Here is a 21,591-nt window from a genome sequence, read left to right as displayed (position 1 = left end):
GGTATACTGACTTATGCCACATGGCCAAGTCACACGCCTGTGTATTGGGCCTTGTGGAGTATACTCACTTGGTTTCTAAATAGGTATCAGGGGACACGCAGTAGTGTCACCTAACCTTTTATCACACACAGTTGAGACATACCCGTGTCTCTGCCCCTGTGGACAAAAATAGGCTATTTACCAAACCATCTTTCTCACCCAAATTTGCATTCATCTACACAAATCAAATGGCAAATAACATGGCATAAATAGGCATTCAAACCAATCTCAACCAAGCCTAATTCATGCTAATTTAATACCATCAACCACAAGATACATAAGTATCACAATTTTCCATTCAATTTCATACCAATTGCATATTCACAAATCACCTATATGATTAGTTTCAATTATGCATTACTTTACCTAAAACCACAAGCATAACAATCTCAAATCTCAATCATTTGGTACTCAAAATACCAATTCACGACAAGTATTAATTTAACAATTACAACCACATAACAAAATACATTTGCACATATACATACATAACCAAATAAACCAAAATAAGACAAATCACATGATTATACACATAACTAAACATACTTCATCTACAATGCTAAATCAAATGGCTAATTCCATTACCAACATAAATACCATATCAACCACACTACTATACATGCCATACAACTAAATACATAAGTTCAAAAGTACCAAAATGATAGCTTAATAGTGTGATGAGATCTTCGACGACTCCCAAATCCGAGCAAACTTTGATAATCACTATAAAACACGAAAAAGTAAACAGAGTAAGTATAAAACTTAGTAAGTTCGTATAGTAATAAACTCAACTTACCATATGTACACAATTTAAGCATATTAATCCACAAACCTATCACATATTCATTCACAAAGTTAGATATGAAATTCACAAGTTTCTTCGATTCAATGCTTGTATGGTTCATGTACATACCTGTACCAACTTGTATCAATCTCATACTCATCCATATCCTTGATAGACCCATTGAACCATTTGGAATAATATCAGATACTCAGGAATCTCGCACCCTAAGTGTCAATACATAGTCGAAGCTATCTCAATCTCATATATCATATAATATTCACTCTTAAGCTATCAACGGGTCTGCTCACACAAGCTGACAGTCAAGACGTAACTACACGGTGCGGCTCACACAAGCTAATAAGAATTCGCAACACATTCCAGATAACTCAACCACCAGTAGGACGTACGGACCAGCACCCAAACACATAAGCCCTAATGACATGTCATTCGTATCCCAATCTATTCCTAAAGTTCAACCGGGATTTCACTTTGCCGAATCTTGGTCGAACATATCCGTAAGGTCGTATTCATAAAGCATTTAAAACACAATTATATTAATGTTTATTAACATATGAACTTACCTCGATCACAAAAACGTTAGAACATGATCGACTAGTCCAATACTTTATTTTTCCATCGATCTAGATCCTAACTTCGCTTTTCTTGATCTAAATAATATGAAATTTAACTTATTCAATTATCATCCTATTCAATTTAGTCCAAAATGCATATTATGGAAAAATTACACTTTTACCCCTAATATTTCAATTTCTTTACAATTTAGTCCTTAGCTTATAAAAATACAAATTCATGCAATTAGGTCCCTACCCATGCTAGTTGAATTTCCCTTATTATCATAATAGCTCATATTTTTCATTTATTTCACATTTCTACCATAAAATTTTCATATTTCTCAATTTAATCCCTAATTGACAATTTTATCAAAAATCTCTTAAAAAATGTTGTTTATCTAACAACAACCATTTATTTTCTATCATCAAACATAAAAATACACCTATATTCATCAATGGTAAAACTCTAAATCTTTAACAATTTTGCAACTTAGTCTCTGGGCTAGCTAGATTAAGCTACAACGATTCCAAAAACAATAAATCATTAAAAAGGGGACAAAAATCACTCACCAATTTAAGCTTTAAAGTAGCCGAACCCTAGCACATTCCCATGGATTTTATTCTTTTAAATTTCGGTTAAAATATTGATAATGGAAGATAATAGAATTTTTTGTTTTATTATAATTAACCTTTATTAATTAATTTTCTTTTATAACCTTATAACATATTACAAATTCCAAGTAAACCAATCTCATAAATGTCAACTAAAACAATAATGGTCTAATTATCACTTAAGGACCTCCACTTTAAAGTTCTATAGCTATTAAACACCTTTAACTATTAGAACACCACTTTTGCACTTTACGCGATTTAGTCCTTTTTATCAAATTAAGCATTCAAACGATAAAATTTCTTAACAAAATTTTCACACAACCATACTAGCATGATGTAAACATTAAACTAATAATAAAATAATAATTTTGACTTCGAATTTGTGATTTTGAAACCACTATTTTGATTTGACTAAAAGCGGGCTATTACAGTAGGAATAATCGAGCTAAATGCTTGAAAATGAGGAAACCGTCGAATTCCTCATGTCAACCTCCTTGTTGCAACTATAGGAAAGGTGATATCTGCATTAAAAAGACCGCTAGCAATGGAAAAATTTACCCGTGAGTTTGAAACCCGGCAAGAAGGACCATTGCGTCAGGTTTGAATAGGGATTAAGTGAAGAAGTTGAGAAAGGAGATTCGCCTGGATGCCATATTTGGTATCTGTCGAAAGATTGGGTGGCTCCCCATTTTACAACTGCATCTTTTCATCAGGATGCAAATTCTACCCATATCATTTTCACAACCCTTCAAAGGCTTAAACTTAAACCTCTAAGGTAAAGAAGTGAGTGATGCTGAAGTAGTCTCTACCCGATGTTATAGTAGGAGTTGCCATGAATTGGGACCTGGAGAAAATTGGGAAGAGGGAAAAAAACCCCTATCGAATTTTTTTACAGATCCTTGCCTTGTTCTAGGTTGACTAAAAATAGAAATATGTAACCTCCTGTAACCAAACATCTCATCCAAAAGGGAAAGAGGTAGTTATTAGCGTCACTTAGTCGACCCTTTCCTTGGTTCACCCCAAGAATAAAGACAATGAAGGGAAAACAAATTTCCTAAGGAAACATGTAAACCACCATGTTGTATTCGAACGGTGTATCCCTGTAAGTCAGAAATTATCACCTTGCTTATGCCTTCTATTGAGGATCCAACCAGTAGACAAGCTAAGTAGGCCGAGAATGGAAGATTTATCTATGAGAATCTTAACATCAGAGTAGAAGGGGAACTGTACTCTAGAAAAGAAAATTTTAGGAAGGAAGGTGTTGAAGATTTGCTTCAGTTATCATAATCTAGCTATTTTTAGATATAATCATAACTTTGATTTATTTCAATTTTTTTAGAGATTTTTGTTAAAGATTATAATTTTGTTATTAGCCTATTTTTAGTTAATAGTTGTTAACTTGTTTACTATATAAACAACTAGTTTTAGTTCAATAAAATACACATTTTTTCCATTTCAATTACTTGACTTCTCAGTTCAATTTTCTTTATCATTTTAATTTTCTTTTTTAATAAAATTTTAACAATTGGTAATCAGAGCTTTCTTCTTGAGGGACCTCTGTTAATGTTTGTTGCATTATGGAAGGTGAAATTAATTTCTCTTCGATTGCGCTACCTATTTTTTATAGAGATAATTATCAGATTTGGGCAATGCGAATGAAGACTTACCTGGAGGCTATAGATCTTTGGGAAGCTGTGGAAGAATACTACGAGATTCCTACATTGCCTACCAACCCCACTATGGCACAAATCAAAACACAAAAAGAAAATAAGACAAGGAAATCAAAGGCAAAAACCTATTTGTTTGCTGCAGTTTCACCAACTATTTTCACACGAATTATGTCTCTAAAGTCAGCAAAGAAGATATGGGATTATCTCAAGACTGAGTACAAGGGAGATAAGATAATTCGCGGGATACAAGTGTTAAATCTTGTAGGTGATTTTGAACTGTAGAAGATGAAGGAGACTGAGATAGTCAAGGAGTATTCTGAAAGGCTCCTTAACATAGCCAATAAGGTTAGGTTGCTAGGTTCATTTCTAGTAGATTCAAGGATTGTGGAGAAAATTCTTGCAACAATACCTGAAAGTTTTGAGGCTACCATCGCCACCTTAGAGAACACGAAGGATATGTCAAAAATTACTTTGGTGGAACTCGTAAGTGCTTTACAAGCACAAGAGCAAAGGCGTATAATGAGGCAAGAAGGGGCTGTTGAAGGTGCTCTACTAATTAAGCATCAAGATGATGGAAAGAACAGGAGGTCAAAGAACAAAAAGTTTCACGTTGCAAGTGGAGAAAGCTCTGCTTTTGGGAACAAAAGTAAAATTGGAAATAGAAGATCAGGAGTAAAGAATGATTACCCTCCATGTCAACATTGCGGAAAGAAATGTCACCTTCCTTTCAAGTGCTGGAGGAGACCAGATGCAAAGTACAATAAGTGTAACTAAATGGGCCATGAAGCTGTTTTTTGTAAGTACAAAAATCAGCAACAAGGAGATGAAGCGCATGTGGCAGATCAAGAAGAAGAAGATCAACTTTTTGTTGTAACTTGTTTCACTAGTCACGAAGTAAGTGAAAGCTGGCTCACTGACAGTGGTTGCACTAATCATATGACACATAACAAAGAGTTTTTCAAAGAACTGAAGAGTACCGAGTCCAAGAAGGTCAGAATTGGGAACGGTGACTACATTACAGTCAAATGAAAGGGCACTATAGCCATTACAAGTTGTTCAGGTACCAAGTTCATTATTGATGTTTTATATGTACCTGATATTGATCAAAACCTACTTAGTGTTGGTCAATTAGTAGAGAATGGATTCAAAGTGAAGTTCATGGAAAAGGCATGTGTGATAGAGGATGCTACAGGACAAAAGATGTTCGAAGTTAAGATGGCAAGAAGGAGTTTTTCTCTCAATCCAATGCAAGAGGAGCAATTAGATTTTCTAATCAAAGAAAGCCTCACAATGATTTGGCATAAAAGGCTTGGACACTATCACCATCAGGGGATATTGCAGATGAAGTCCAAAAAAATGGCAATTGATCTTCTAGAACTTAATGATCACATACCGACATGTAAGGCTTGTCAATTTGGAAAGCAAAATAGAAAGCCATTTCCCAAGACAGCATGGAGAACCACTTATAAGTTACAATTGATTCACACAGACATTTTTGGACCTCAAAGAACTCTTTCATTAGCAGGAGTCTGTATTATGTTGCTTTTATTGATGATTTACAAGAATATGTTGGATTTTCTTCTTAAAATTCAAGTTAGAAGTGGCTGGAATATTCTAGAAATTCAAGAAGACTGTGGAAAATCAAAGTGGCAACCACATTCAAATATTAAGGTTCGATGACGGCAATGAGTATACATCATAAAATTTAAATGCATTTTATGAAGAAGCTAGCATTGAACATCAATTAATAGCTCCCTATACTCTGCAACAGAATGGATTTAGTGAGAGGCGAAACAAATACATCTTAGACATGACCATATGTATGTTGCATGAGAAAAATTTACCCAAAAAGTTCTGGCAGAAGCAGCTCATACTGCAATTTTCCTACAGAATAGATTGCCCACAAAAGCGATCAAGGATCAAACACCCTATGAGGCTTGGTATGGTCATAAACCATCTTTAAATTTACTCAAAATATTTAGTTGTTTTTGTTTCAGTCACGTTCCTCAGATCAAGAGAGACAAGTTAAACAAAAAGGCACTTCCATGAGTCTTTATCGACTATAGCATTGTTGCAAAAGCTTACAAAATTTTCCAACCGTAGTCTGGGAAAATTGTTATAAGTAGAGATGTTCATTTCGTGGAAAATGAAGAGTGGAACTGGGATGAGAAAGTGGCCAAAGCACAACATAGTTGAAGATTAAATTTCTTGTTTCAACCACAGATAAAGATAAAAATTGGCTGAATAAGTTGGTGGATGATGCTCCAACAAGGGGTACTAAATTGCTCACTGACATTTATGCAAGATGCAATATAGCTATTTGTGAACCTGCAAATTTTGCTACGACAATGAAGGACATAAAATTGGTGGTTGTAATGAAGGTGGAGTTGTCCATGATTGAGAAAAAAAAACATAGGAATTGGTTGATCGACCCCATGATAAGAAGGTGATTAGAGTCAAGTGGGTGTACAGAACCAAGCTTAATGTTAATAGCTCAATCAACAAGCACAAAGCAAGACTTGTGGTTAAAGGCTATGTACAAGTTTTGGGTGTGGACTATTCAGACACCTTCGCATCAATTGCTCGTTTGGACACCATAAGACTTTTACTTGCTATAGTTGCTCAAATGAATTAGAGAGTGTATCAACTTGATGTAAACTCAACCTTTTTAAATGACATTTTGCAGGAAGAAATTTATGTTGAACAGCATAAAGGTTTTGTGAAGAAAGAAGAAGAAAACAAGGTGTTTCTTCTCAAGAAGGCTCTTTATGGACTGAAACAAGCTCCAAAAGCTTGGTACAGAAATATAGATGATCATTTATTGAGTTTGGGTTTTGAAAAAAAATCTGTCCGAGACCACTCTTTATGTCAAACTTCAGAATAATGATATTTTGATATTCTCTCTTTATGTTGATGATCTTTTGCTAATGGGAAATAATGCACGATTGCTTGAGGAATTCAAGCAAGAGGTGATGAAGGTTTTTGATATGCAGATCTCGGATTGATTTTTTTTTCTTGAAATGGAAATTAAACAGGCTGAGCATGAAGTATTCATCTGCTAGAAGAAGTATGCCAAGGAAATCTTAAAGAAATTCAAGCTTGAAGAGTGCAAAGAAGTAAGCACTCCTATGAAACAAAAGGAGAAGTTGTGTAAAGAAGATGGAGCTGATAAAGTTGATGAGGGATATTTTAAAAGTTTGATTGGTTGCTTAATGTATCTTGCAGCAACACGTCCTGATATTTTAAATGATGTAAGTATTTTGTCAAGATTTATGCATTGTGCTAGTGAATTACATCTCAGGGCTACCAAGAGAGTAGTTCGTTATATCTAAGGCACGAGTAATTTTGGTGTTAAATTCACAAGCAATAAGGAGTTCAAGCTTGTTGGCTTCTCTGATAGTGATTGGGGAGGTTCCATTGATGACATGAGGAGTACATCAGGCTATTGTTTTACTTTTGGATCTGGTGTCTTCTCATGGAGCTAGAAGAAGCAATAAACTGTAGCTCAATCTACTGCTGAAGCAGAATTTGTTGCTGCAGCAGCTGCTATTAATGAAGCTTTGTGGTTGAGAAAATTATTAAGTGATCTTAACCTTAAACAGAAGGAAAGCACAAAGATTTTCGTTGATAATCTAGCTCCCATTGCAATTTCTCATAATCCAGTATTTCATGAAAAGACTAAACATTTCAACATTAAGCTTTTCTTTTTGAGGGAAGTGCAAAAAAAAAGGTAACGTTATACTGGTTCATTGCAAAACAGAGGAGCAGGTTGCAGATATCTTCACCAAGCCGCTCCCAATAAGCAAATTTGAAGTTTCCATAACACTTGGTGTTTGCAGCAAATGAAGCAAGGAGAAGTGTAGAAGATTTGCTTCAGTTATCATAATCTAGCTATTTTTAAATATAACCATAACTATGATTTATTTAAGATTTTTTAGAGATTTTTGTTAAAGATTATGATTCTGTTATTAGCCTATTTTTAGTTAGTAGTTGTTAACCTGTTTACTATATAAACAACTAGTTTCAGTTCAATAAAATACACCTTTTTTCCATTTCAATTACTTGACTTCTCAATTCAGTTTTCTTCATCATTTTAGTTTTCTTTTCTGATAAAATACCAACAGAAGGAAAGATAGGAAGAAGAGACCGAGGGATACAAGAAAAAATGATCAAGTAAAAGATTTGTGGAGTTGTGAATTTCCGTTAGCAGAAAGCAAATAAAGATGGCCAAATAACGATCCAAAGCAGAAATGAATCGAAAAGATTTTCAGAGAATGAAAGAAATTTTAAACAGTGAAAAAGAACACTTAAAGCCAATTCCTCAATTCTCTATTTATCAAAAAATAAAAAACTCTTCGGTTATTATAAATTTATTCAACACATTATTATGCACCCATTCGCACATTATCTTCATAAATAATATAAATTTACCCACTTACAATAAAACATGTGAATGGATTATGATCATTTATTGTGATTTTCTAGAAAATTTAACAAATGCATCGTTCAATCAAAACACACTTCTATAACTTCTTAAACAAGTTAAAATGCATATCTCACCTTAAATTTGCAAACTCAAATTTAAATTTATAGATAAAAGTAAAAATATACGAACATCAATTTTGTTATAACTACTCTTAGTCAAAGAAATTCTTTACCTACCATTTTGTGACCCTCTCAACAAACTTGCGAAGGTTACTGTATAACATTCCCTCGTCTGAGAGGCAACTGTTATACTTACACCACGTATCCCAAACATGTGGCCTCCAACAGAGCTGGTCCTCTAACAAACCATGTGTATCTGGCGAACTTGACCAAACTAGTGTACCTTCCACTTTTTACCATGGGCAAACCTCAAACAACACCACACCTTTACTAGACATATGTGAGACACATGTGGGACACATGTGGGAAGTTCAAAATCATTGATTACCTGGTTGTCCTAAGACGTAATATCTTAGGACGTTATATGAATGTCACTGCCAGGAAACCAAATCAGACCTCAATGCCAATAGTCTCTAAACATGTAGGCAATCTTGTCTCCCACTATAAAATGCTCATGTGACAACTCACAAGACACTTCTTCTACTTCCACTATTTTCTTCTCCTTCTTCTCAACTCGACCATGAAAAAGGCCGACCTAACCTCAATAGCTCTCTGCCTAGGCTTCAAGTGAACCACCAATCAAACTACCACTTCCTTTGTTAACTCAAGTAGTTAACAATATTCATTTAGTATTCTTAATATGATATGTTTTTGAATTGAAATTTTATTTTACTCACAATTTGATGTGATTTTTTTCATTTTAACATCATACATTTCACGTGTTACTATTAATTAATTCTAAACCATAATTTTTATTATTTATTGTATGTTACTTTTAAACACAGCTCTATATTCTAAATATATGACTTCCACATGCATGCATTCGTGATAAGGTTTTTAGTTATATGTTATAAACATAAAAAAATATGTTGAGTCAAGCTCAAGCCTTGGATGTTCAAACCCCTAATCTAACCCGTATTTTAGATGAACCTAATTTTTTTATCCAATCTCATTTTTTGAATTTAATTTTTTTATTCAAACCCTTTCAAATTTCCAATTAAACTTCCGGCATGAGTATTAAACAGGAGATACAGAAGTATTGAGGTAGAGAATGACATTGTGCAGCTGAGATTCGACGTAGAGAAATGTTCAGACACGTTAATAGGAAACAAAACATTTGGGCTGATGTTATGGCCAAAATTACAAGAGCAGGTGGATCTAATTTGTGTGTTTTTAGATAGACCTCCAGATGGTCCGGTACACTGGTGGAATGTTTTTGATCAAGGGAGGACTAGCCTTGTTGCCACTATGTAGCTAGACTGTATTAAGATTCCTTTAAACTTTCTTTTTCCGCCAAAAAAAATAATACCTTATTAAGTATAGGATAAAAATATACCATTATACTCTTTCTAATAATCTATAAGTAAATAAATAAAATAAAAGTATTTATTTGATTTATAAAAGAACAAGATGGTTAAACGAATACAACTCGAGTCCAACACTGGTGAAAGCAACGACGAATTAAGCCCATGTTGTAAAACACATGAGGTTATTATGCTTGACTCGAAAACTCAATTTTGTTACATTTTAAAATTTAACTCAATTCCAGACAATCAATTGCTTCATTAGGTTCAATTAAATTTGATTACGAAGTAAAAATCAACTCAATATTCATGCTTGACTTTTTTATGTTATTAAGCTAGAATTGAGATATTTCTAACATTAATTAAAAATACAAAAAAAAAAATCGATTAAATTTGCAAGTCACTTCAGTCAAACATTAGGACATTCGAATTCAGCTAGTGCAATAGCTGGACTCCTTGTGCTTGACTCAACAATGACCTTCAAATTTAAGTTTTTTTTTTTTAGTCAAATTCAAGTAGTTTTGAATATATATAAAAAAAAACATATATTCATATCGAACATATGCTCTAATCCAACCCTCACTTGAATTCGGATAACATACAATCAAAATATTTGTTAGTTATACAGCTGCTTAAATACCAATTAAATACACAAAATGGATCAATATCACACATAATAGCAGGAGATTACCCTATCATCTATTGTCAATTGTTGGGACCAGAATGGCTTAGCTCTGTACCATTAATGGCTAATTACTTCAGAAATTTGCATCTAAAATATGGCAACAAAGAGTTGCAATAAGCAATCATAAGGGTTTGGTGGATGCTACCTGAATGTAAGTCGTCGCATCCCCTTCCGAAAGTTGTTTGCCTTCAACAAGGCCTCTTACTAAGGTGTCAGCATAATCTTTGCTAGGAGCACATAAAGGAATCTCTCCCGACTTAAAGCTTTCAATCACAGAGAGGGGACACCTGAACATCATCGAATAAACAAAAAAGCAAAAGCATTATACAAATTATGCAGAGGTTTTTAGATGAGTTCAGGGAATGATAATCGAGTTGCCAAGAAAGTGTGTTTAAGCGTACGTCATAGTCAGTATAGGTATATCATCCTTCTTTCCAAGGTAGACAACGTTATGGTACCAACCTCTCTGCAAGAGAAACATAATTGCTTGTAAGACAGCATAACCCTTAAAACATTGACAGCAGAAAATGCAAATGTATACATGGATTACCTTGACAGCCTCCACAGGAATTGAACCTTCATTGAGTATTGAGTCTAAAGCATTTAGATCAAATAAAGGAGAATTCATGTCATGATCAGGAACATTTTCCTGCAGCAGAACATCATTGAACTGCTCTAACCTGTTTAAGATGCCAAAGAAATGACAATTTCGAGAGAGTTAAAACTCAAGCAGACTACTCAAACACATCCAAGAGTTGTCTCTAAAGAATTGCAACAGAGAATGAAATTATCACCTATCTAAGAGGAAAAAATTTAAAATAGAAAAGTACAACATAGAAGAACTTACGTGATCTTATAGAGGCACACGTATGCTTTATCTTCACTGTTGCTTCGAGGATCAAGGAAAGCAACCCCTCCGGGACCCCAAGTTTGTGTAAAATCACGACCAAAGAAAAGACGATGAGGAAAAGCTTTCCAGCGAGTCTCCTTTGGAGGGTTTCTATCCACAGAACCAGAACACAGCTTTTTCATGCCTATGACCTAGAATCATATTTACGAATTTCATGATTAACATTAAGTAGATTAAAGTGGGACAAGCGAAGAAAAAAGAAAAAGGGTGGGGGAGAAGTGGTCTGAAAATGAGGAGAAATGGTGTTCCAGTGCTAAAACCATGGTGCTCAAGAAAACAAAAGACCTATGTTGCTTTGACTCTTCACTTTTCTTGAAGCATCCATGTTCATGCATAATATGGGTATAGGGATATAATCCTTCAAAAGGTATCCAATGCATTTAAAAAATTAAAAGAATATGCTAGTATCAGATAAACTTGAGTCCGAATCATAAAAAAGGACATCAGATCAAAAACAATATAGAGTAAAAGCTAATACAATAGACATTCCAATAGACAAAGCTAATGCATTTCTTATGCTCTTTTTTGGGAAGCATCTAGATCCTGGTTAATAACCCCAATATGTTTCCCAATTAAAGGAGTTAATGGAAAGTGTCTAAAATGGAGACTTTTTCCCCTTATGCAAGCCTTATGAAACTACATCAGGAAAACACTACATAATCTCTAAAGCTATTGGACGAAGGCATACTTCAATAGTAGTTTTTTTAAGAAAAAGTTCATTTTCCATCCTCCTCCAACTTCCACCTGTCAATTGCTAACCGAGTTTAGTAGGAAAATACCTCAATATGGAAATATTACAAAGCATAAAAAATTAAATAAAACATGATATTTTACATGACATAACACAAAAACACACGCATGCACCCGCACACAAAAAATACGACACAAATAGATAACTGCCTAAAAATTTATACAATATGGAGTATTAACATGTCTAATTATAAATATAAACATATTAAGCATGATTATAACAAGGAAACTACAAAAACACGACACAGAAACATGAATCGTTAGGTCTAATGACACATGGTTATGATATTAGTTAATGTCTTAAGGCTACCAGATCTAGAAACATCTTTGATTTCATATGAAGGGATTCATCCATCTTTGTAACAGAATGCATACCTGTCCACCTTCAATATAGCAGAGGAACCTTGACTTCCACATATTTGATCCGAAACTGGCATACCAAATGTCAGTCTTGGATAGCTTTGATCTCCACAGGGCACTATTTACTTCATCTGCATTCAACATGGAGTTTATTCTTTCAAATAAAATCAAGACTTGATTGTTTCGCAAAAATTGGCTTTCAGAAAGTTATTTAAACAAATGACATTTTCATGAAAAGATTTTTGAATATTTACATGGCTCGATAAAAAATCTTTTGACTACCTAGTAATTTTCTGAATAGTTTGCACATTTTGTCAAATAGTAATCTTGGCATACATATTAAGATATTTAAAATTATTTAAAAATGTAATTTTATCTACTATTAATAATAAAATGAAGTTTTGGTCCAAATAGTAATAAAAAGATTACCAAACAACAACACAAGCAATCTAAACATTGCCAAACGAGGCCTAGATGGCCATAATGTCTCTGACCTACTATCCTGCATTAGAAATCAATTAGATGCACTATTGTCAAGCACATATTCAACCTAAAACTATTGTCAAGCATAGACTCAACCTCGAACTATTGTCTAACAAAGGCCCACACTCAATGGACACATGCTATTATACCAACATAGGAACAAACTAAGGCCCAGGGAAAGAGCAAGCCCACGAGGGTCCAAGCAACAGAAAGTGCCAGTAATTTGGCGGACTTGTTGTATGAAAAGGCACATAAGTTCGCTTAAGCCGAATTAAGAGGGTAGCCTGTGGTACTTTTCTGAGGGATGATAGACAATTTAAAAGTCTTCAGCGGGCACGTAACCAGCAAGGTCATTCTTCCCAGAACCTGCGAGTCCAAGGTGGGGGACAACAAATGAGTTCATTCACAAAATGAGTTGCCTAGGACATTCCAGAGGCCCCAAGGCGAGCACACGAGAAGGTAAGATCCCCGTGGAAAATTTGAAGTTTACACTCCTTTAAATGTTTTGCGTACCTATATTCTTAACCAGGTGAGAAGCTTAGGAATTTTGTCAAGTCCATCACCTATGTGGCCTAGTCAGTTGAGGTCTAATTTAAGGGACAGATATAGTTTTCTTAATGATAGAGGAACAAGACAGAAGATTGTTTTACTTTGAAGGATGTAATCGATGAGGCTGTCAGAAATGGCTAACTAAAAGAATTTGTAGCACAGGAAGCTTCACCATCAAGGCAGGGTTTGCAAGGTGTTGATAAGGGCAAGCAGAAGGCCAGGGGTACGATACATATTAAAATTGGTACAAATGAAGAATGAGAGACGTCCAACACAAAAAGGAAAACACACCTCAGAAGTGTGATGTCTGTTAATTCGCTTAAGATGCCTCGTCAGCAAGAGAAATGGCGGGTAAAGTTCAGTGAGAAAGATGAGGATTCAGTCTGCAACGAGGAAGGGAACGATCCTATGGTGGCAACAACAACTATTGCTAGGTTTGAGGTTAAGAGAATTCTAGTTGACAGTGATGGTGTTGTTGAGGTACTGACTTGGGAAGCGTACCATAAGTGTATTACTTTACCTGTTACCTTTAGGGATAGTAAGCATACTACTACAAAATATGTTCAATTTTTCGTCGTAGACCATCCCATGACCTACAACGCCATTTTTGGACACCCTATCATGCGGATGGCAAAGATGATGATCGACACTTTTTGCATAAAAATCAAGTTCCCTACTAGAACAAGGGTGGGATTCATGAACTCTGATCAGCATTTGGCCAGACAATGTCATATTTTTCGGTCAAACAGACTCGTGTGAGCAGGAGGAGCGAGGCCAAAATTCACAGCAAGTGGTGACAGTCAAATCAAATTTTAGACTTGGACAATCTGGATGTGATAAGTGAAGAGAGGGTTCACAAGCTCGAGGCTGAGAGGTAACGAAAACTTTGCAGTTATTTGATGATGACAGAGAAATTTGTGAAGATTTCGTCGATGTTGGTAAAAGAGGGGAGGTCACGGTATCGTCTCACGGGAGTTGAAGGGAGCTCACGATTTCAGCTCGTAAGAGTTGAAAGGAGCTCACGGTATTAGTTTGCATACACCCAAAGAGTTTACTTGAAAGGGACCGCGAACTCTAACATGCGACTTGGAACGATACACATGTCCAACATGCACGAGGCCTACTCAGAGTGTCAGTCTTATAAATAGTTAGGTTAAGTCATGAACAGTGGAGGTAGATCATGAACAGTGATAATATGTATAAATTCCCGAATGTTTCTTTTAATGGGACACAACAAATTACTCAACAAGATTACTGGAATATTAAGCAAGAGAAGAGTACAGAGATATATGGAATGATTATAAGCTAGTCTAATACTATAAAGAATTGATACAAGTAAGTGTGTAGTAGTTGGCGCATAAGAGTAAGTCCAAAATTGTGATAGTATCCGCCAAAGTAATTGAATAAACAAGCATATGGTAAAAATGATCCTCAACTTCATAAGTAATCACTAAGGTATTTTTATTTGACTTTCACTAAGTTCTTATGAACTTATTCATGTTGTTACTGTTTTAGATTTTGACATTGGATTTGCGCCTATAAGGATGATGCCAAGCCTACACCAAGAAATGGTGTATTGGAATATTATGCATACAGAATTGTGTAGTAGTGTAATGTAGGAATCTAATTTAATGAAGATATATGCATTAGATGATTGCTTTAGGGAAGATTAGTTGTAAAGTTTTATAATATTTATATTTCTATAGTAGATTGATTAATAAGACGGTTCATATTTGAGTTTAATGTATTTATTCTTAGTAAAATGATTTTAGTTGAGATTTGTGTGGCATAACCCGGAGATCCAGATTCGGTGAATCGAATCGGGTAGAGGATGTTATAAATTAGTATCAGAGCCTAATTCAGCCGATTCTCGGACAGTTAATATGGTAAGAAACCTTGTATGCATAATACATCGAGTTTTGTTTAATCTCTCAGGTATGTGAAATATAGTATTGTGAGAAAGACAGTAAAATGATTCTGAAATAAGTAAGACAATTAGAGACAAAAGGAGTAGATTCATTAATAAAGTTGAAATACATCATCAAACTAACGAAAAGTAAAAAACAAGATTTAACAAAGAAAATTTCAATCCTCTCCCTCATTAGGCTAATTAGTAGGTTTAGTTGGTACCCTTTTAGTTGGAGGATCTTCAAGATTTTGATCCTTTGTGGCTGAGCTATCTTCATTGTCTGCAACATTGGGTGTAGTGGGAATGAAAAAATCATCAAACTGTTTCCACTCTCTTTGAAATGCTTCTCACTCTTCACCATCAGGATGGTAAACTTTAAAATTAAGAGACACAGAAGAAATGTCCCTGAGACAGTTGAAATTTACGTGACTAAGATCAAGAGGACTTGTAGCCACTTGGGCATGTAGAATAAGATTTGATCTCCATTCAAACAGAGCATCACTAAAATTCTTCTTGGTATCCTCCCGAAATTTTCTGAAAATTTCTTCACAGGACTGGCATAGACTTTCTAACTCTACTCTGTGGCATTCCTTCTGAGGTCTAAGTTTCTCTTCTAGAGTAGACTTCTCATCCTTCAACTGATTGACTTCCTCTTTTAATTGTTCATTCTTAATTTTAGCATTCTTATATTTACCCTTCAGAGTTATAACCTGAGAATCCAACCTTCCAATTAAATTGGTAAATTCTTGATACTTTTGGCGTAGTTCAGTCAAAGAGTTCTCGCCAATTTTCTTTGACTTTTCTAAATCTGTAATTTTCTCATCAGAACCCTTGCTAGCATCTGCAAGGGCCCCACTCCAAAGACTGTGTTCTACAGATAAGGATTGTGAAATTTGGGTCATGAGGGACAGAGGACACATTTTAGAACTAAAAGGTAAGAGGAAAACACCTCTCTTAACTGTTGAGGCACTAAATTTTGTTTCTGTTAGAAAATGGTATTGAGTGAGATGGACATTGGTACCGACTCCAAAAGATCACGCCAAGGAAAGTTTCTTCCTATTTCAACGAAAGGAGCATCTTATGGTAGAGTATTAGGAGGAGCAGCTGATTGAATTAAAGGTATTGCCTCAGTAGGATTCTCTAACATTGGGGGATCAAAAACTTGTATTGAAGAGCCCAACGAGAAAGGAGTTGGCCCTAACTTCAATAGATCCTGCCAAGGGAAAAGTTAATTTAATTCACTAGTGGAAGGATCGTGAAGAAGAGAACTGGAAGAAGCGACTAGCTGGCTTGGGCGTATTGTCTCTATTGGAACCTCGGCCAAAGGAGGATTAGTGGAGTGGACTTGAGAGTTTGCAGAATGAGTGGACTCCATTGTCGGGGTTGGTGCAGGAGGGGGAGATAGACCAGAACCTCAACAAATATCCAAAAAGAAAGTGCTACTTTTAGTTGATAGATAAGTCATTTTTCTTTTAACAAGTTAATTGTCAGTCAAACAAACAACTAAAAATGTAAAACTTTTTTATTGAAACTTGTTTTTTGCAATAGATAAATAAAGCCTAAAAACAAAAGATCTTACTCTTCACTTTATTACCATGATTATCTTCAATCTTCAACTTCGAAATGGGTTCTACAACGTCCTCAATAGCTTGAACTAGGTCTTTTGAAATGATTTTCGAAGCTTCATCATCCTCATCATCGGATTCAGAGCTTGATAGTAAAATATGCTGGATTGCAAACAACTATATTAGAAAGATGTATAGGGGCAACAAATAACATTGCGTTAAAATTAATAACAAGAACCCTAAAATATGTATCTCACAAAGACCCCAATTCTCCCAATGGCTTCATCCTTAATGACAAGAACCAAAAACATTCATCTTGCACATTTTTTCATATTTTCCATTTAAATACACTCTTCTTTCCATAAATAGATTTAGATGCATTCAAAATTCACATGATTTAGCATCACAAACCATCTATGGACTAATCATAAATAAACTTTTCCTTTTCTTTAGTGGTTATAGGAGAATAAAGTAATTGTTGCATCTATCTATACTGCTTATAATGTCCTTGAATGAGTTGGTGCCACGAGTTAAACAAACACCAACTCAGTTGGGAAATGACAAAAAAACCAAAAATTTTAAAAGCATCAAATTTTATTATAAGGACATTTATGTCTTTCAATAATTCTATAATTGTGTTTAAATTAAATAGCTTACAGTACAACCTCAAAAGAAGTCTCAAAATGAATGAGTGGTTAAGGCTTAAGATGGGAGATTTAAGATCCTTTGGGTGTGGGTTTGATCATTGGTGTTGATTTTATATATTTTTTGGTATAATTTGTTTCCTTTACTGACAACGTGTATGTCACATAATCTAGTTTCTATTATGTTTATGCTAATGAATTTTAAAATCTCCAGAATATGACAAATTTAATAAAAACAAAGCTTACAGGAGGAGCTTTTTGATCGGTCAATTTTGTTGGCAGTTTATCTGCTAATGTTGGCCAGTATGCACTCAACACCTGACGAACCTGGCAAAGAGTTCAAGCATGCTTCAGCCAAAGAAAAGACTAAAACAAGCACAAATTGCTAGCAACTGATTAGGAGCCAAAGTAAAAAGGAGGAAAAGAGAGCAGAGTTAATTCTGCTAACAGCAGGAGTGGCTAAAAAGCTCAGCAACAACTTTTAACAGATTATTACCGCTTGTATTACTCGCCATGTAGACTCAAATGGATATGCCTCAGACAATTCGGAAATAGGTTTGTCTTCTAACAAAACTTCCATGCAAGCTAAGGCTGAATTTGCAAGAGAATCAAGATTGTATCCTCCTTCTAGTGCCAAGACAATCCTACCTTGAGCAAAATCCATCAACTGGAAAAATAAACGTTGCATTAAATGGAAAAGATATAGAAAACAATCTTTTCAGATATAAATAAAAGAAGCAACAATGTAGATCTCACTTCAAAAAATTATGAACGGGAAAGGGTACTTAAAAGTTATAGATCAACTACATTGGGCACAGAGAAATCAAAAGGGAGAAGTTAAGGAAATGATAAAAAAATAATCACTAACCTTCTTCAACAAAACGGAATATCCATGAGGTGTTAACCGACATCCCCCTAGAGGATCACCAACAGCTGTTACAAACAACATATAAGTAAGATTTATAATGATGGAGAGACTTAAAAGCAGCTGAAACTCCAACAATTGTCAATGTAATGCGTAAGTTGGTTTATAACCATCAAACCTGCATCAAACCCTGCAGATACTAGAATTATGTCAGGATTAAATTCCTTAGCAACAGGAACTAAAACATGGTCCCAAACTGCTAGATAGTCAGCGTCCCCACAGCGGCCATTCTCCCAAGGGACATTTATATTATATCCTGCACCTGGCCCTTCTCCAACCATGGTGTAAAACCCATCAAAATTAGCAGGGTAAAAACTACCAAACTCATGTCTGCAAGAGAAAACAAAGTAAAGCATTCACATAGGTTAGGTGCCAACAACAATATGCGAATAAATATCATAAAAAAATATAATTCAATTTGAAAACCTGCACTTACAAAAAAAGGAAAAAGTTGAACAAACATGGCAAAAAAGATTTAAAATATGAAAAACAACCAATAGCATATACAATTGCCACAAGCAAATTAAGGGTAAGAACATATACAAAGTGATACATAAAAATCATTGGCTCATACTAGTTCTGTACCTGTGAACAGAAAAGAAAAGAACACGAGGATCACTCCAAAAAGCTTTTTGAGTACCATTACCATGATGAACATCCCAATCAACTATCAAAATCTTGTTTATACCAAGTTCAGGCTGAAAGAAAACATGAATGAATTAAAAATTCAATGTTGTAACTTTCCACGAAGACTTAGCAAGCTTCATCGAAAAATAGGAAAAATGACTCTGACTTGTAAAATCTAGCTCTCTTACCCTTTGATCAAGTAGAAAACTTGCTGCTATGGCTATATTGTTGAATAAACAAAACCCCATTGCTTCATCATATTCAGCATGATGTCCAGGTGGCCTAACAATAGCAAAAGCAGAATTCAATTCCCCTTTTGCCACTTTCTCAGCAACCTATATGACAAAAAAATTTTCTGTTTTCAGTTTTTTTTATTTTAAAATGCGAATCCAATGTTTATAGAGAATACTTTTATAATGTACCTCAATAACAGAGCCGGCTGCAAGGTATGCAGACTCTGATGATCCTTCATTCAAATATATAGAATTTAACTTGGAAGCAATCCGATTTCGCTTTGAATACTCTTTGGAGCTTATATTTCGAATCAGATTAACATGGTTTTTGGAGTGAACAGCGCATATGTATTCATCCTTGGCATCTTTTGCATTTAAAATCACACATCTAAAAGATAAAGACAACGAGAACGAAATTTAAAAAAAAGAAGAAGAAGAAAGAAATGAAACTAATATAATATGAGGATCAATTTAACAGTTAGGTATTAGGGTTTAGGATAACAATAGGTTTCCAATTCAAATAAATTGAATATTTGAAATGAAATTTGCAATAGAAATCATTTTCATTTATTTATTACTCTAAAAATTGACTTAAAAAAGGAATTCTCAGCAGAAATAAACCGGGAGAAAATGGAAGGAAATATCAGATTAGTGGGTGAAATTTTTAAAATATTACCTTTGCGGAATGCCGGCGAGTTCAAGCTTGTTCCATATAACGGTGATTCGGTCAGGTTTCTCGGGATGATCATCGCCATAAGGAGTTCGATGCTTACACATCCTCTGATCGTAAATTAAGCCTACCCGCCGTTCATTTTTGGCATCGCTCATGCGGTTGCAGTTACTCTTGCCCCCACTTGATCCCACCTCCATCATGTTTCCCTCTCTTTCTCCGTGTTGCTTAGCCTCGGAGTCTCAGCAAGTGAAGAAGTGAGAAAGGAAGCAGCAGTCAAAATAAGCGAAATTTGTGTTCGAAAATTAAAATTTTGAAATTTGTTTCCCCATTTTGTCCCTTTATTTTGGAAAGCTTTAAAAGGGAATGTAGTTTCTTTTTACGACCACAAGTGACACGACTTACTAGTTTGATTTGACCGACGATCTATATTCCATTTACTTTCTGGTATACAACGACGCAGGTTGGTTTTTTTATACAAATAACCCTAAAAATTTTGATTAATTATGAAAATGACCTATTCTTTTTATTATATACGTAAATGATCTGAAATTTACAATAAAAATTAATGAAGTCAAAAAGTTTGACATCACCAATATACTATATCAGCAAAGTTAATAAAAATTTATTTTTTTGGTAGAGCCATGTAGAAGGACTCTACTTATATAAATGTCAAAGAAATACTGCTCTTTTTGAAAAATTAGGGAGTCAAAAAATAAATATGGTGGTAGAGTCAAATAATTTGACGCCACCACTTTTGTATGTTTCGGTGTAAATTTTTTTTATTTTTTTAAATTTTAAAATTATAAAAAAAATGTTTTTTTATTAGGTGGATCCCATCACCACTTTATATCAAATTTTTTTTAATAAATGTGTTTTTTATTTTTAAAAATAATATTTTATTTGGTGGAGTCATATAGAATAACGTTACCAGTATACTCTATATGTTTTGTTTAAATGTGTTATTTTTTTTAATTTAAATTTTTTTAAAATAATATTTTATTTGTTTGAGCCATATAAAATGGCGCCACCAATGTACAGTATGATTGTTTTTAATGTATTACTTTTTAATTTAAAATTTTTAAAAATAATATTTTATTTTAAATTGGCCTATTACAGCTGCCCCTCTTTGCTCATTGTCATGTAATAAGAATAGAGCAAAGACTTTAATAGGGTCAATTTTGTCTGGTCTTGCCGAATCTTGACTTTTGGTGCTTCTTTTCTTTAAATAGCCTCATTTCATCCCACATCACCTTCACAGGTATAGGAATTAGTGCTTCGCTCCACTCCACTGTAGCTTCAGGGAGATTAGACTTGTAACTCCATTCTGCTCCACTGCAATTTTAGAGAGATTAGATTTGTAGCATCAATCCTCTTCACTACAACTTCAGTAAGATAATATTTGTGGTTTGTAGCTTTAATCTTGTTCCACTACAACTTCAGGGAAATAAGATTTGCTATCTTTTATCTACTCTATTGCAACTTCAGGGAAATGAAACTTGTGACTTTAATCTGCTCTACTGCAACTTTAAGGAGATAAGATTCACCATAGTAGATTTGATCCGACCTACTGCAGCTTTAGAGGTATAGGATTTGTAACTTGTAGCTCTAATCTATTCTACTGCAACTTCAGGGAAATAAGATTCGCTATCTTTAATTTGCTCGACTGCAACTTTAGGGAGATAAGATTTGTGA

The 21,591-nt window shown here is 34.5% G+C and overlaps 1 protein-coding gene across 2 annotated transcripts; it reads right to left on the bottom strand.

Annotated features, from left to right (window-relative positions):
- Positions 1-10,154: 10,154 nt before the first annotated feature.
- LOC107887099 (histone deacetylase 5) lies at positions 10,155-20,339 on the bottom strand. Of its 2 annotated transcripts, none has more exons than XM_016811239.2 (14): positions 19,903-20,339; positions 19,416-19,614; positions 19,182-19,328; positions 18,952-19,064; positions 18,485-18,696; positions 18,310-18,374; positions 17,938-18,108; positions 17,688-17,768; positions 16,812-16,959; positions 12,307-12,422; positions 11,119-11,312; positions 10,822-10,951; positions 10,673-10,737; positions 10,155-10,558 (listed from the first exon to the last, which is right to left on the bottom strand). In XM_016811239.2, the coding sequence occupies exons 1-14, from the start codon at positions 20,097-20,099 to the stop codon at positions 10,393-10,395; spliced, it is 2,004 nt and encodes a 667-aa protein (XP_016666728.2). In that variant the 5' UTR covers positions 20,100-20,339; the 3' UTR covers positions 10,155-10,392. The 2 variants fall into 2 exon arrangements, with proteins under 2 accessions (XP_016666728.2, XP_016666729.2); XM_016811240.2 differs by having other exon boundaries at positions 16,827-16,959; positions 19,903-20,311.
- Positions 20,340-21,591: the final 1,252 nt, after the last annotated feature.

This window comes from Gossypium hirsutum, chromosome A03, assembly GCF_007990345.1.
Source record: "Gossypium hirsutum isolate 1008001.06 chromosome A03, Gossypium_hirsutum_v2.1, whole genome shotgun sequence".
Taxonomy (NCBI): Eukaryota; Viridiplantae; Streptophyta; class Magnoliopsida; order Malvales; family Malvaceae; genus Gossypium; species Gossypium hirsutum.
This window is presented reverse-complemented; position numbering and strand designations above follow the sequence as displayed.